Raw genomic sequence first — 13,556 nt, 5'->3', positions numbered from 1 at the left:
AATACGGTGTCATTTGGGATGCACCCACCCACTCGCTCTTACCCTCTCCAGAGATGTCCTTCCAGGGGTTGGGAGGATACATGAAGGCAGCGTTGTGGATCTGGTCGTTGATGTCCTCGTCCTCGTTGAAGGGGAAGGTCCCGCTGAGGCTGACGTAAACGATCACGCCCACCGACCACATGTCCAGGGAACGGTTGTAGCCTTTACTGCGTAGGACCTCAGGCGCCAAGTAGGCGGGCGTGCCCACCACGGAGCGCCTGAACGACTTCTCGCCGATGATGCGAGCGAAGCCGAAGTCACAAAGCTTCACCTATAGGAACACACATAGGAACCAAGGTCATCATTGTGCTGCCATCCTTGTGCTGCCAATGGTAAGTTCCATTTTGAATGATTTAGTTAGCAAAGTAATTATAAGTAATTGATCTGGTTAAATAAATCAAAATCACAATGAGCCCAATAGCCCAGTCCGCTTGTTGTGGTGGACAGCTCATGTACTCACCTGAGGGAAGGGCTCTGCGGAAGCCAGCAGCACATTCTCAGGCTTCAGGTCACAGTGAACGATGTTCTTAAAATGGAGATGCCTCAAAGCCACCAGGATCTGTGGGTCACGAAGCACATGGGGAGACTTACTATTGGCTGAGCTGTGGTAATTACAGTGGCTTACCAGTATTGTGTAATTATCTCTAGGGTACAGGAACAATTACACAGTAATAAAAACACTTTGCGTAAAGTGTTACTGTGGTTCATTAGTATAAATGATATTTTTCTATAACTGACCTGTGTGACTAGGAACTTGGTGAGACGCTCAGGGAGCTTGCTCTTCTCACTGGACAAGATCATCTCCAGCATGTCGCCATGGAGCTTCTCCATGACAACAAAGACCCGCTCGGGAGTCTCGAACATGCACTCCAGGTTGACGATCCCAGGATGGTGAAGGTTCTGACAGGCAGGGAGACAGGGATTTAATTCAATTCTAAATGTAATATTTATCCCTGACGTGCAATTAGGGAGAAGGAGACCTAGGATATACCGAAACGTGTTCTCTATGTGCTTGGTGACAGATGACCTCCACTATGCAGAGGATAGTGCTGCAGGCACATTAGATGTTTTTTTTAAATTATCAACTAACACCACACTCCACAAATGGAGATATGTATACACCAGGGTCCACAGACGCACTTTGAAATCAGAAAAAGTACATCATTACTTCAGAATAGCTCTTCAAGGGTCTAACCCGGGACTCCAAACTGGATCTCTACGTTTTACTAATGTTCTTCAGTGAAACTATAGCGAAACGTAGCTAACAAGATTCAGATTCCCAGGCTATCGGGGTCTAGACTGGCTGTGAAAGAGCCAGGCTTCACAGTCCCTTTGTCTACCTGGAGAATAGCCACCTCGTTCCTCAGCTGGCTCTCCTGCTTGGTAGGGAACCTCATCTTGTCGATGATTTTGATGGCCACGTCTCTCCCAGTCTTTCTGTGTTTACCTAAGCACGGACATTAAAAAGATAAATCACAGGCTACTCCCTGCAGACTGTTCCAAATGAACTGTCTGTATTTCTTCCTCTGTCTCCAACTATAGAATAGACCGACGGCGAGGAATTCCACTAATAAAAGTTTATTTGCAAAGCATACAAAGAAAAACAAGCTTAGTAGCCTCCCTCTCCCTGTGAATTAAAGCCACTATAAAGAGAAGAAAACATGGCTGGATGGATGTACATGAAGCCAAAGGGAAGGGAACTCTGCTGCTACCACGCTCTCCAACCAAGGTGCATGAATTGAGGAGCAAACTGAAGTGAAGAGGAAATTCAGAAACTCTAAGGAAGACTGTGGAAGTTGATTCAAAAAAATAGCTTTGTTACTGTTAAAAGCAACAACAAAAAAGCTCTTTTCAACTTCCACGGTCCTGAAGAGTTGCTGAATTTCCTTCCCACTTCACAATGTACATAAAGCCAATGGAACTACTGTAGAGTCAGTCTGACTTACCTCCATACACAATCCCAAACTGGCCCGACCCCAGGACCTCATCAGCAAAGATCTGGTAGACTGAACTGATATCCTAAAAAAAAAAGATAAAAAACATATTTCACTAAACAGACAATCCATCTAACATTTTGCAGACATTTTTAAATATTCCTAAATCACTCAGTTATCAGGAATGCTTGTGAAGCTGTAGCTATACATATCTAATATGAGGTCTTTGATATACACTTACCACGTTCTCTGTGATCTGTGAGTTAGACACTGATATGCTGATTGAAAGGTCCTCTGAAGAGACAAGAAAAATATTCTGTGAGGCTCTGGAAACAGTAAATGATCAAGCTCTATTTGAAGCAGGTCCAAGGAAAGGAAACATGATTATATTCTTAATTGTCAAAAGCTTGGACACACCTACTCATTCCAGGGTTTTTCTTTATTTTTGACTATTTTCTACATTGTAGAATAATAGTGAAGACATCCAAACAACGAAATAACACATATGGAATCATGTAGTAACCAAGAAAGTGTTAAACAAATCTAAATTTATTTTATGTTTGAGATTCTTCAAAGTATCCACAATTTGACTTAATGACAGGTTGGCATTCTCTCAACCAGCTTCATGAGGTAGTCACCTGGAATGCATTTCAATTAACAGGTGTGCCTAGTTAAAAGTTCATTTTTTTGAATTTCTTTCCTTCTTAATGCCTTTGAGTTATGACAAGGTCTGGAGTGGTATACAGACGATAGCCCTAAGACCAAGTCCATATCAAATAAGCAAAGATAAATGACAGTCCATCATGACTTTAAGGCATGAAGGTCAGTCAATCCGGACCATTTCAAGATCTTTGAAAGTTTCTTCAAGTGCAGTCGCAAAAAACATCACGCTCTATGATGAAATTGGCTGTCATGAGGACTGCCTCAGGAAAGGAAGACCCAGAGTTACCTCTGCTGCAGAGGATAAGTTCATTTGAGTTACCAGCCTCAGAAATTGCAGCCCAAATAAATGCTTCACAGAGTTCAAGTAACAGACACATCTCAACATCAACTGTTCTGAGGAGACTGTGTGAATCAGGCCTTCATGGTCGAATTTAGCGCAAAGAAACAATTACAAAAGGACACCAATAATAAAACAAACACGAGCAATGGACATTAGACCAGTGGAAATCTGTCCTTTGGTCTGATGAGTCCAAATTTGAGATTTCTGGTTCCAACCGCCGTGTCTTTGTGAGACGCAGAGTAGGTGAACGGATGATCTCCGCATGTGTGGTTCCCACCGTGAAGCATGGAGGAGGAGATGTGATGGTGTGGGGGTGCTTTGCTGGTGACACTGTGATTTATTTAGAATTCAAGGCACAATTAACCAGCATGGCTACCACAGCATTCTGCAGCGATACGCCATCCCATCTGGTTTGCAGTTATTTTTCAACAGGACAATGACCCAACACACCTCTAGGCTGTGTAAGGGCAATTTTACAAAGAAGTAGTAATGGAGTGCTGCACCAGATGACCTGGCCTCCACAATCACCCGACCTCAACCCAATTGAGATGGTTTGGTATGAGTTGGACCGCAGAGTGAAGGAAAAGCAGCCAACAAGTGCTCAGCATATGTGGGAACTCCTTCAAAACTGTTGGAAAAGCTTTCCAGGTGAAGCTGGTTGAGAGAATGCCAAGCATGTGCAAAGCTGTCATCAAGGCAAACGGTGGCCACTTTGAAGAAACTAAAATATTAAATATATTTTTATTTGTTTTAACCCATTTTTGGTTAACGTGATTCCATGTGTTATTTCATAGTTTTGATGTCTTCACTATTATTCTACAATGTATAAAATAGTAAAAATAAATAAAAACCCTTGAGTAGGTGTGTCCAAACCTTTGACTGGTACTGTATATTTAAAGTAGATATGATGCTTAACTATTCAAGCTAAATTGATTGAATCGTTTCCCCTCTATCAATCTACACAACAATAACCCATAATGACAAAGACATTTATTTTTTTTGTCTATTAAAAATAAAAAACGGAAATCACATTTGCATAAGTATTCAGACCCTTTACTTTACTTTGTTGAAGCACCTTTGGCAGCATTTACAGCCTTACAGCTTCTTGGGTATGACGCTACAAGCTTGGCACACCTGTATTTGGGGAGTTTCTCCCATTCTTTGCAGATCCTCTCAAGCTCTGTTAGATTGAATGGGGAGCGTTGCTGCACAGCTATTTTCAGGTCTCCCCAGAGATGTTATATCGGGTTCAAGTCCGGGCTCTGACTGGGCCACTTAAGGACATTCAGAGACTTGTCCCGAAGCCACTCATGCGCTGTCTTGGCTGTGTGCTTAGGGCCCTTGTCCTGTTGGAAGGTGAACCTTCACCCAGCCTGAGGTCCTGAGCGCATAAGAGAAGGTTTTCATCAAGAATCTCTCTGTACTTTGCTCCGTTCATCTTTCCCTCGATCCTGACTAGTCTCCCAGTCCCTGAAAAACCTCCCCACAGCATGATGCTTCCACCACCATGCTTCACCGTAAGGATGGTGCCAGGTTTCCTTTAGAAGGGACGCTTTGCATTTAGGCTAAAGAGTTCAATCTTGTTTTCATCAAAGCAGAGAATCTTGTTTCTCATGGTCTGAGAGTCCTTTAGGGCCTTTTTGGCAAACTCCAAGCGGGCTGTCATAATCCCGTCTCTGAGCTCTACGGACAATTCCTTCGACCTCATGGCTTAGTTTTTGCACTGACATGCACTGTCATGTCCAATCAATTGAATTTACCACCGGTGGACTCCAATCAAATTGTAGAAACATCTCAAGGATGATCAATGGAATCAGGATGCATCTGAACTCAATTTCAAGTCTCATAGCAAAGGGTCTGAATACTTATGTAAATAAGGTATTTCTATCTTTTATTTTTAATAAATGAGAAAACATTTCTAAAAACCTGTTTTCACTCTGTCATTATGGGGTTTTGTGTGTGGATTGATGAGGATTTTATTTGACTTGATCCATTTTAGAATATGGCTTAAAAAAAATGTAAATGTGGAAAAGGGGAAGGGGTCTGAATACTTTCCGAATGCACTGTATATTTTTATATGCTGTATGTAAAGAATAAGTACAAATCTATTTAGGTGAATACCCAAAGCCTGTACTTTCAGTACATTTCCATTGGAGTTTCCATTGGTTCTGAACTCGGACTGATCTATACCAGCAGTCCGGTCCCAGAAGTGGGCCACCAAATACCAATCAGCTGGGTCACCCAAAGACTGGGCTTATGTAACACAATCAATAGAAATATATCAAGCTGTCTGCACTGAATGCACAGGCCAGTGGAACAAAGGTGGCGTCCCAAATGGCACCCTATTCCCTATGTAGTGCACTACATTTGAACTGAGTCACTATATTTTGGGAATATGTGCCATTTGGGACACAAGCAAAATGTTGACGCAAAATTGAACCCAAAGACCTCGACCAATAGAAACTATGTTTTATTTGGGCTTGAGGTAGGTAGGTAGGCCACTAGTTTGAACCCGTGAGAATAGGTAACCATCAAATAACCAAAGATCGCTAAGGGACTGATATTCATTCACAGGGGGGAGGGGTGGTCCAAAGTAGGTGAGGGTTGTCAAACTTTTTTGGGGGCTTCGGGGAGGGTTGTGTGGTTTTTTATTGGGCACAGGGGAGGTTAGCGTGGTTTTCCCTGGTTTACATTCGCTCTTCTGCTCGCATTTTCTCTATAAACAATGGCTTGACTTAGCGAAATGCTTGTGCTTCTAGTTCCGACAGTGTAGCAATATCTAATAAGTATTATCTAACAATTTCACAACATTTACCCAATACACACAAATTTAAGTAAAGGAACGGAATTAAGAATATATAAATATGTGGACGAGCAATCTCACAGCGGCATAGACTAATATACAGTAGAATAGCATATAATGCAGTATATAAGGTTGAAGTCAGAAGTTTACATACACTTAGGTTGAAGTCATTAAAACTCATTTTTCAACCGCTCCACAAATGTCTTGTTAACAAACTATAGTTTTGGCAAGTCGGTTAGGGCCTCTACTTTGTGCATGACTCAAGTAATTTTTTCAACAATTGTTTACAGACAGATTATTTCACTTATAAATCACTGTATCACAATTCCCGTGGGTCAGAAGTTTACATATACTAAGTTGACTGTGCCTTAAAACAGCTTAGAAATTGTCAGAAAATTATGTCATGGCTTTAGAAGCCTCTGATAGGCTAATTGACATAATTTGAGTCAATTGGAGATGTACCTGTGGATGTATTTCAAGGCCTACCTTCAAACTCAGTGCTTCTTTGCTTGACATCATGGGAAAATCAAAAGATATCAGCCAAGACCTCAGAAAAAATTGTAGACCTCCACAAGTCTGGATCATCCTTCGGAGCAATTTCCAAATGTCTGAAGGTTCCACGTTCATCGGTACAAACAATAGTACGAAAGTATAAATACCATGGGACCACGTAGCCGTCATACCGCTCAGGAAGGAGATGCATTCTGTCTCCTAGAGATGAACGTACTTTGGTGCGACAAGTGCAAATCAATCCCAGAACAACAGCAAAGGACCTTGTGAAGATGCTGGAGGAAACAGGTACAAAAGTATCTATATCCACAGTAAAACGAGTCCAATATCAACATAACCTGAAAGGCCGCTCAGCAAGGAGAAGCCACTGCTCCAAAACCGCCATAAAAAAGCCAGACTACGGTTTGCAAATGCACATGGGGACAAAGATTGTACTTTTTGGAGAAATGTCCTCTGGTCTGATGAAACAAAAAAAAGGACTGTTTGGCCATAATGACCATCGTTATGTTTGGAGGAAAAAGGGGGAGGCTTGCAAGCCGAAGAACACCATCCCAACCGTGAAGCACGGGGGTGGCAGCATCATGTTGTGGGGGTGCTTTGCTGCAGGAGGGACTGGTGCACTTCACAAAATAGATGGCATCAAGAGGGAGGAAAATTATGTGGATATATTGAAGCAACATCTCAAGACACCAGTCAGGAAATTAAAGCTTGGTCGCAAATGGTTCTTCCAAATGGACAATGACCCCAAGGACAACGAAGTCAAGGTATTGGAGTGGCCATCACAAAGCCCTGACCTCAATCCTATAGAAAATGTGTGGGTAGAACTGAAAAAGCGTGTGTGAGCAAGGAGGCCTACAAACCTGACTCAATTACACCAGCTCTGTCAGGAGGAATGGGCCAAAAATTCACCCAACTTATTGTGGGAAGCTTGTGGAAGGCTACACAAAACGTTTGACCCAATTTAAACAATGTAAAGGCAATGCTACCAAATACTAATTGAGTGTATGTAACCTTCTGACCCACTGGGAATGTGATGAAAGAATTAAAAGATTAAATAAATCATTCCCTCTACTATTATTCTGACATTTCAGTGGCCAATAATTTCAAGTCTGTATGTAGGCAGCAGCCTCTCTTTGCTAGTGATGGCTATTTAACAGTCTGATGGCCTTGAGATAGAAGCCGTTTTTCAGTCTCTCGGCCCTCTCTTTGATGCACCTGTATTGACCTCGCCTTCTGGAAAATAGCGGAGTCAATAGGCAGTGTCTCGGGTGGTTGTTGTCCTTGATGATCTTTTTGACCTTCCTGTGACATTGGGTGCTGTAGATGTCCTGGATGGCAGGTAGTTTGCCCCCGGTGATGCGTTGTGCGGACCGCACCACCCTCTGGAGAGCCCTGCGGTTGTGGGCGGTGCAGTTGCCATATCAGGCGGTGAACAGCCAGACAGGATGCTCTCAATTGTGCATCTGTAAACGTTTGTTAGGGTTTTAGGTGACAAGCCAAATGTCTTCAGCCTCCTGAGGTTGAAGAGGCACTGTTGCGCCTTCTTCACCACACTGTCTGTGTGGGTGGACCATTTAATTTTGTCAGTGATGTGTACGCTGAGGAACTTAAAACTAAATGTAGTGTTATGAAATAGGCATAGGGAGTGAGCTTGTACGTGGTGGTCGGCAAACCCTCAACCTTGTGGCCCGTAGCCCTGCGTGGCATCAACTTTGCCACTTCAGCATGCTTTTGTGACAAAATCAATATCCAAGTTTATAAACACAAAGTCGCTACAGTTATTGTTATTTGTGGTCGTAAACATTATTTTCAGTTAATTCTATGAGGGGGGAGGGTGATTAATTTATTTTACAGTATAAGGGAGGGTCATGTGAAGGAATTTTTTACACTGGGGAGAGGGGTGCATTTTTCTATGACACGTTGAGTTGGACCAGCCCCTCCCCCCAGCAAATTTTGATCTGTCCCTAATTGACTCACATTGTACTCCATTGTGTGACCACGAATTGTGTTGCTGAGTTGAACTCAATTACACTGAACAAAAATATAAAACGCAACATGTAAATTGTTGGTTCCATGTTCCATGAGCTGAAATAAAAGATCCCAGAAAAGTTCCATACGTACAAAAAGCTTATTTCTCTCAAATGTTGTACAGAAATTAGATGACATCCCTGTTAGTGAGTATTTCTCCTTTGCCAAGATAATCCATCCACCTGACAGGTGTGGCATATCAAGAAGCTGATTAAACAGCATGATCATCACAGGTGCACCTTGTGCTGGGGACAATAAAACACCACTCTAAAATGTGCAGTTTTGTCACACAACACAATGCCACAGATGTCTCAAGTTTTAAGGAAGCGTGAAATTGGCATGCTGACTGCAGGAATGTCCACCAGAGCTGTTGCCAGAGAATTGAATGTTCATATCTCTACCATAACCCGCCTCCAACGTCGTTTTAGAGAATTTGGCAGTATGTCCAACCGGCCTCACAACTGCAGACCACGTGTAACCACTCCAGTCCAGGACCTCCACATCCGGCTTCTTCACCTGCAGGATAATCTGAGACCAGCCACCCGGACAGCTGATAAAACTGTGTCAGAAACCGTCTCAGGAAGCACATCTATGTGCTTGTCGTTCTCACCAGGGTCTTGACCTGACTGCAGTTCAGCGTTGTAACCGACTGGCACGCTGGAGAAGTGTGCTCTTCACAGACGAATCCCAGTTGTAACTGTACCGGGCAGATGGCGGACAGCGTGTATGGCGTCGTGTGAGCGAGCAGTCTGCTGATGTCAACGTTGTGAACAGAGTGCCCCATGGTGGCGGGGGGGTTATGGTATGGGCAGGCATACGTTACGGACAATGAACACAATTGCATTTTATCGATGGCAATTTGAATGCACAGAAATACCGTGACGAGATCCCGAGGCCCACTGTCGTGCCATTCATCCGCCGCCATCACCTCATGTTTCAGGATCTGTACACAATTCATGAAAGATGAAAATGTTCTTTCAGTTCTTCCATGGCCTGTATACACACCAGACATGTCACCCATTCAGCCTGTTTGGGATGCTCTGGATCGACGTTCAGCCTGTTTGGGATACTCTGGATCGACGTTCAGCCTGTTTGGGATGCTCTGGATCGACGTTCAGCCTGTTTGGGATGCTCTGGATCGACGTTCAGCCTGTTTGGGATGCTCTGGATCGACGTTCAGCCTGTTTGGGATGCTCTGGATCGACGTTCAGCCTGTTTGGGATGCTCTGGATCGACGTGTACGACAGCGTGTTCCCGCCAATATCCAGCAACTTCACAACAGCCGTTGAAGAGGAGTGGGACAACATTCCACACAGGCCGCAATCAACAGCCAACTTTATGTGAAGGAGATGTGTCGCGATGGGTGAGGCAAATGGTGGTCACACCAGATACTGACTGGTTTTCTGATCCACGCCCCTACCTTTAAAAAAAAAAGTATCTGGAACCAACAGATGCATATCTGTATTCCCAGTCATGTGAAATCCATAGATTAGGGCCTACTGGATTTATTTCAATTGACTGATTTCCTTATATGAACTGTAGCTCAGTTTATATTTTATTTCAGTGTATGTTGTCACTCTCTATCAATTCATTAATGGCAGGAATTTTCATATCACTTATCACAGCCAGAGATAAATCCAAAAGGCCTCAGAAATCCTCATATCCCTTAAATCGCCTTAAAATGCCGCCATTTCATTTTCCAGTAATAGACTTTGAGCCGGCAGCGGGAGGCCACAATGGAGTCCCTCTGTGTTTTCCAAAAAAGCCAAAATACACTCAAGCCACACACACACACTCAAGCCACACACACACACACACACACACACACACACACACAAACACACACACACACACACCCATACATACATACGTGACATTACATTACATTTCACTCATCTCCTCAGCAGATCTCAATCACATTAGCAGAAGGATTCCCACTCTACTCACTGTGATCCTTGCCCTGTCCAGGGCCAGTGCAGATGCTGGGTTGGGGAGTGACAGGCATCAGCGCCTGCCGGATGGCCTTCTCCCAGCCCTGGGCCACCTCTAGCCCCACGCCGGTGGCGGCCAGGGCAGGGTTATGGAACTGACCGCTGTTATTCTCCCCAACGTAGTAGACCATGGTGGCGGTGATGATCTCGAAGCAGTGAGGGTTGCTGCCCTGGGCCAGGCTGTGGAAGTCCTGCACCTGCTCCACCTGTAGGATCTCTGACAGCGGGATCTCCTGAGGATGGGGTCAGATGAGCAGCTCAAAGGTCACCAAAGGTCACAACGAATTGTCAGCCAATCAAACGAGCCGTGAGGCTGAGGTTCCTCCAATCAGTTGCTAAAAAGTGGTTTTCCAGGAACTAATACACCTACAGCATAGGGTCCTAACTGTCCCACATTTACTAGCTCCCCCCCTCTCCTTTCCTCTGCTATGGCCTCTCCTTACTCTCTGACAGCCTTTAAGGAATGAAGTGTGTTGGGCTTTTCAAGTCCAGTTTAACATTCCGCCTTCTTTCCTCTGTTGTAGCCGAGCGGGACAACACACCCACAAGGTGAAAAAAACATCTGAAAGAGAGAGAGAGAGGAGTGGAACTGCTCTGCTGCTGGCCAGCCAATCGTCTCTCAGTCAGCCCAGTCTGCTGCGCCCGCCCGGGCCCCTCCACGCCTCTGTCGCCAGTATCAGAAGAACTGCTTGCGGTTTGCTGAGTGCGCCACATGACAGGGCGCTCCGCCGGGCCGGGGGGAAGCAAAGCGCTCCCCTGATTAAAAGGCAGGACGTGCCTCCCCAATCTGGGCACAAGGCATGCTGGCAGCCTGCCAGGCAGGGAGGGAGCAGCAGCCAGAGACAGCACAGGGAAGCCCCCCGGTCCTGGTGCTGACTATCCGCCACAAGAGGAGCAGGCTTAGCCACAGGGCTCTCTCCTACTCCACCTCTTTCTCCCTTCCCCTCTCTTTTTACATCTCTCTCAATCCATTTCACTCCATCTCTCGCTTTCCCATCTTACTTAGTACCTCTCTCTCTACCGCTCTCTCTCACTACCTCTCTCTCTACCTCTCTTTCTAACTCTCTCACTACCTCTCTCTCTCTCTCTCTACCGCTCTCTCTCTACCTCTCTCTCTAACTCTCTCACTTCCTCTCTCTCTACCGCTCTCTCTCTCTCTACTGCTCTCTCTACCTACCTCTCTCTCACTACCTCTCTCTCTACCTCTCTCTCTCACTACCTCTCTCTCTACCTCTCTCTCTCACTACCTTTTTCTCTACCTCTCTACGTCTCCCTCTCTCTCTACCGCTCTCTCTCTCTCTCTCTACCTCTCTCTACCTTTTTCTCTACCTCTCTCTACCGCTCTCTCTCACTCCCTCTCTACCTCTCTCTTTACCTCTCTCTTTCTCGCTCTCTACCTTGCTCTCTCTACCTCTCTCTCACTACCTCTCTCTCTACCTCTCTCTACCACCCTCTCTCTACCTCTCTCACTACCTCTCTCAATCACTCTCTCAATCTCTCTCTCAATCTCTCTCACAATCTCTCTCACAAACTCTCTCACTACCTCTCTCTCTCTAACTATCTCACTACCTCTCTCTCTACCTCTCTCTCTCTACCTCTCTCTCTACCTCTCTCTGTCACTACCTCTCTCTGTCACTACCTCTCTCTGTCACTACCTCTCTCTACCGCTCTCTCTACCTCTCTCTCTACCTCTCTCTCTACCTCTCTCTCTACCTCTTGCTCTCTCTCTCACTCTCATACTACCTCTCTATCTACCTCTCTCTCTACCTCTCTCTCTCTGTCTCCCTCCGAGGTCTTCAAAGGATTAGTGATATTCTGAGGGGCTCAATAGGTCACATGCGAAAAAGAACATGAAGGGAGGAGAGAATAGAGAGGAAAAATATAGCCTTGCCTGTCTGTCTGTGGGAGGAGGAGGAAGACAACACCTTACTGTCCTAAAATAACACCACAAAACATTACTAAAATGTTCACTTCATAAATAGAAAACAATTACCGGTATGACAGGACTTTCTAGCTTGTCTCAGAGCCTCACGCTACAGACTTGTCTTTTTATTTGTGTAATGTCTTATTTTGTCTGTGTAACTGCTATAATTGGACGGGGAAGGTATAATGAGAGACGCACTACCTTGTAATACTTGGATCCCGTTTCGTTTTGCAGCAGGGTCAGACACTTGCTATCCAGCCTCCAGTAATGCCTCTTCCTCTGGAAACGGATAAAAGCAGTGAGTTATCATCAAGAACTCTGAAACCAATATCATCTCTATACAGACTATTGATTAGAGACTATTGATTAAAGACTATGTGTGCATCCCAAATAGCACCCTACCTCCCTATGCAGTGCACTACTTTTGACCAGGAACTAATCGGGCTCCAGTCAACGCCAGTGCACTACAAAAGGGAACAGGGTGCCATTTGGGATTCAGCTAAAAACGACAATCCAGGGTTATAAACGAGGTTTCTCACCATGTTGTCTCGGCTGGTGTAGTGGACCATCCACCCCTCCCGAACCATGGTTGAGCTCTTCCGCTTGGTTTGCTTTATGGACTGAACCACCCGCATTAGGGGGATGAAAGTGCTCGTCATGGGGCTACACAAAGTGTCAAGAGCTCGCATGAATGAACGAACGTGAGCCCTGGCGTCAATAGCCAAAGCACTGACACACATCTATAAAGCCCACGTGATTGTTTCAACAAACTCACAACCCTTTTCCCATATACAAAACAGGACAGAGTACACACAACAGGAGCTCCACAATTGAACGCATCTACACACGTGATAGGTATTCAATGAGTTAAACATGCCATTCCATCCCTTCCAGTCCAGTGGTGGCTGTGCGGGAAGAGACGGGTCTCTCACGGGACATCGCACAATCTTGTGGCCAAATACACACTCCAGGGGCAGAGGATAGCTGAGGCATTATGTCCCACCCGGGACAAAGAAGACTAAGAAGCAAGTACCTGATAGCCTTGACTGTCTCCTCGTCCTTGTCCCCTTCCAGACAGGGCCCCTCTATGTAGAACTTATCGTCTGGGGTGGAGGGCTCCTCTGGGTCTTCCATGCTCTGGCTACCCTCGCTGTTCACATAACTGTTGTCCACCTCCATGGTGGCCTCAGAGTCGGGGCCTGGGCTGGCTGGTTCTGGGACAGGAAACACAGGAGCATGGGGGGGTTGATATTGATTGATTGATTGATTTGAAACGCTTTAAAAGTAGAAGAAAAAAAATACCCAAGGATGAAACATTCAAGCG

At 45.1% G+C, this 13,556-nt stretch overlaps 1 protein-coding gene across 2 annotated transcripts in view; it reads right to left on the bottom strand.

Moving 5' to 3' along the window:
- The window catches only part of LOC110522075 (serine/threonine-protein kinase D3), a 57,217-nt gene that overhangs the window by 4,743 nt on the left and 38,918 nt on the right, over positions 1–13,556 (bottom strand). For both annotated transcript variants that reach the window (XM_036975625.2, XM_090232425.1), the window contains 10 exons: positions 13,266–13,446; positions 12,772–12,895; positions 12,434–12,511; positions 10,265–10,541; positions 2,215–2,267; positions 1,986–2,058; positions 1,380–1,486; positions 778–939; positions 500–598; positions 43–310 (listed from right to left, as the gene is read on the bottom strand). In XM_036975625.2, coding sequence (XP_036831520.2) covers positions 43–310; positions 500–598; positions 778–939; positions 1,380–1,486; positions 1,986–2,058; positions 2,215–2,267; positions 10,265–10,541; positions 12,434–12,511; positions 12,772–12,895; positions 13,266–13,446 — 1,422 coding nt within the window. The remainder of the gene's footprint in view (positions 1–42; positions 311–499; positions 599–777; positions 940–1,379; positions 1,487–1,985; positions 2,059–2,214; positions 2,268–10,264; positions 10,542–12,433; positions 12,512–12,771; positions 12,896–13,265; positions 13,447–13,556) is intronic.

Source organism: Oncorhynchus mykiss, chromosome 4 (genome assembly GCF_057628025.1).
Source record: "Oncorhynchus mykiss isolate SJ-2025 chromosome 4, ASM5762802v1, whole genome shotgun sequence".
Taxonomy (NCBI): Eukaryota; Metazoa; Chordata; class Actinopteri; order Salmoniformes; family Salmonidae; genus Oncorhynchus; species Oncorhynchus mykiss.
Note: the sequence above shows the minus strand (reverse complement) of the source record. Positions and strands in the feature narration are given on the sequence as shown.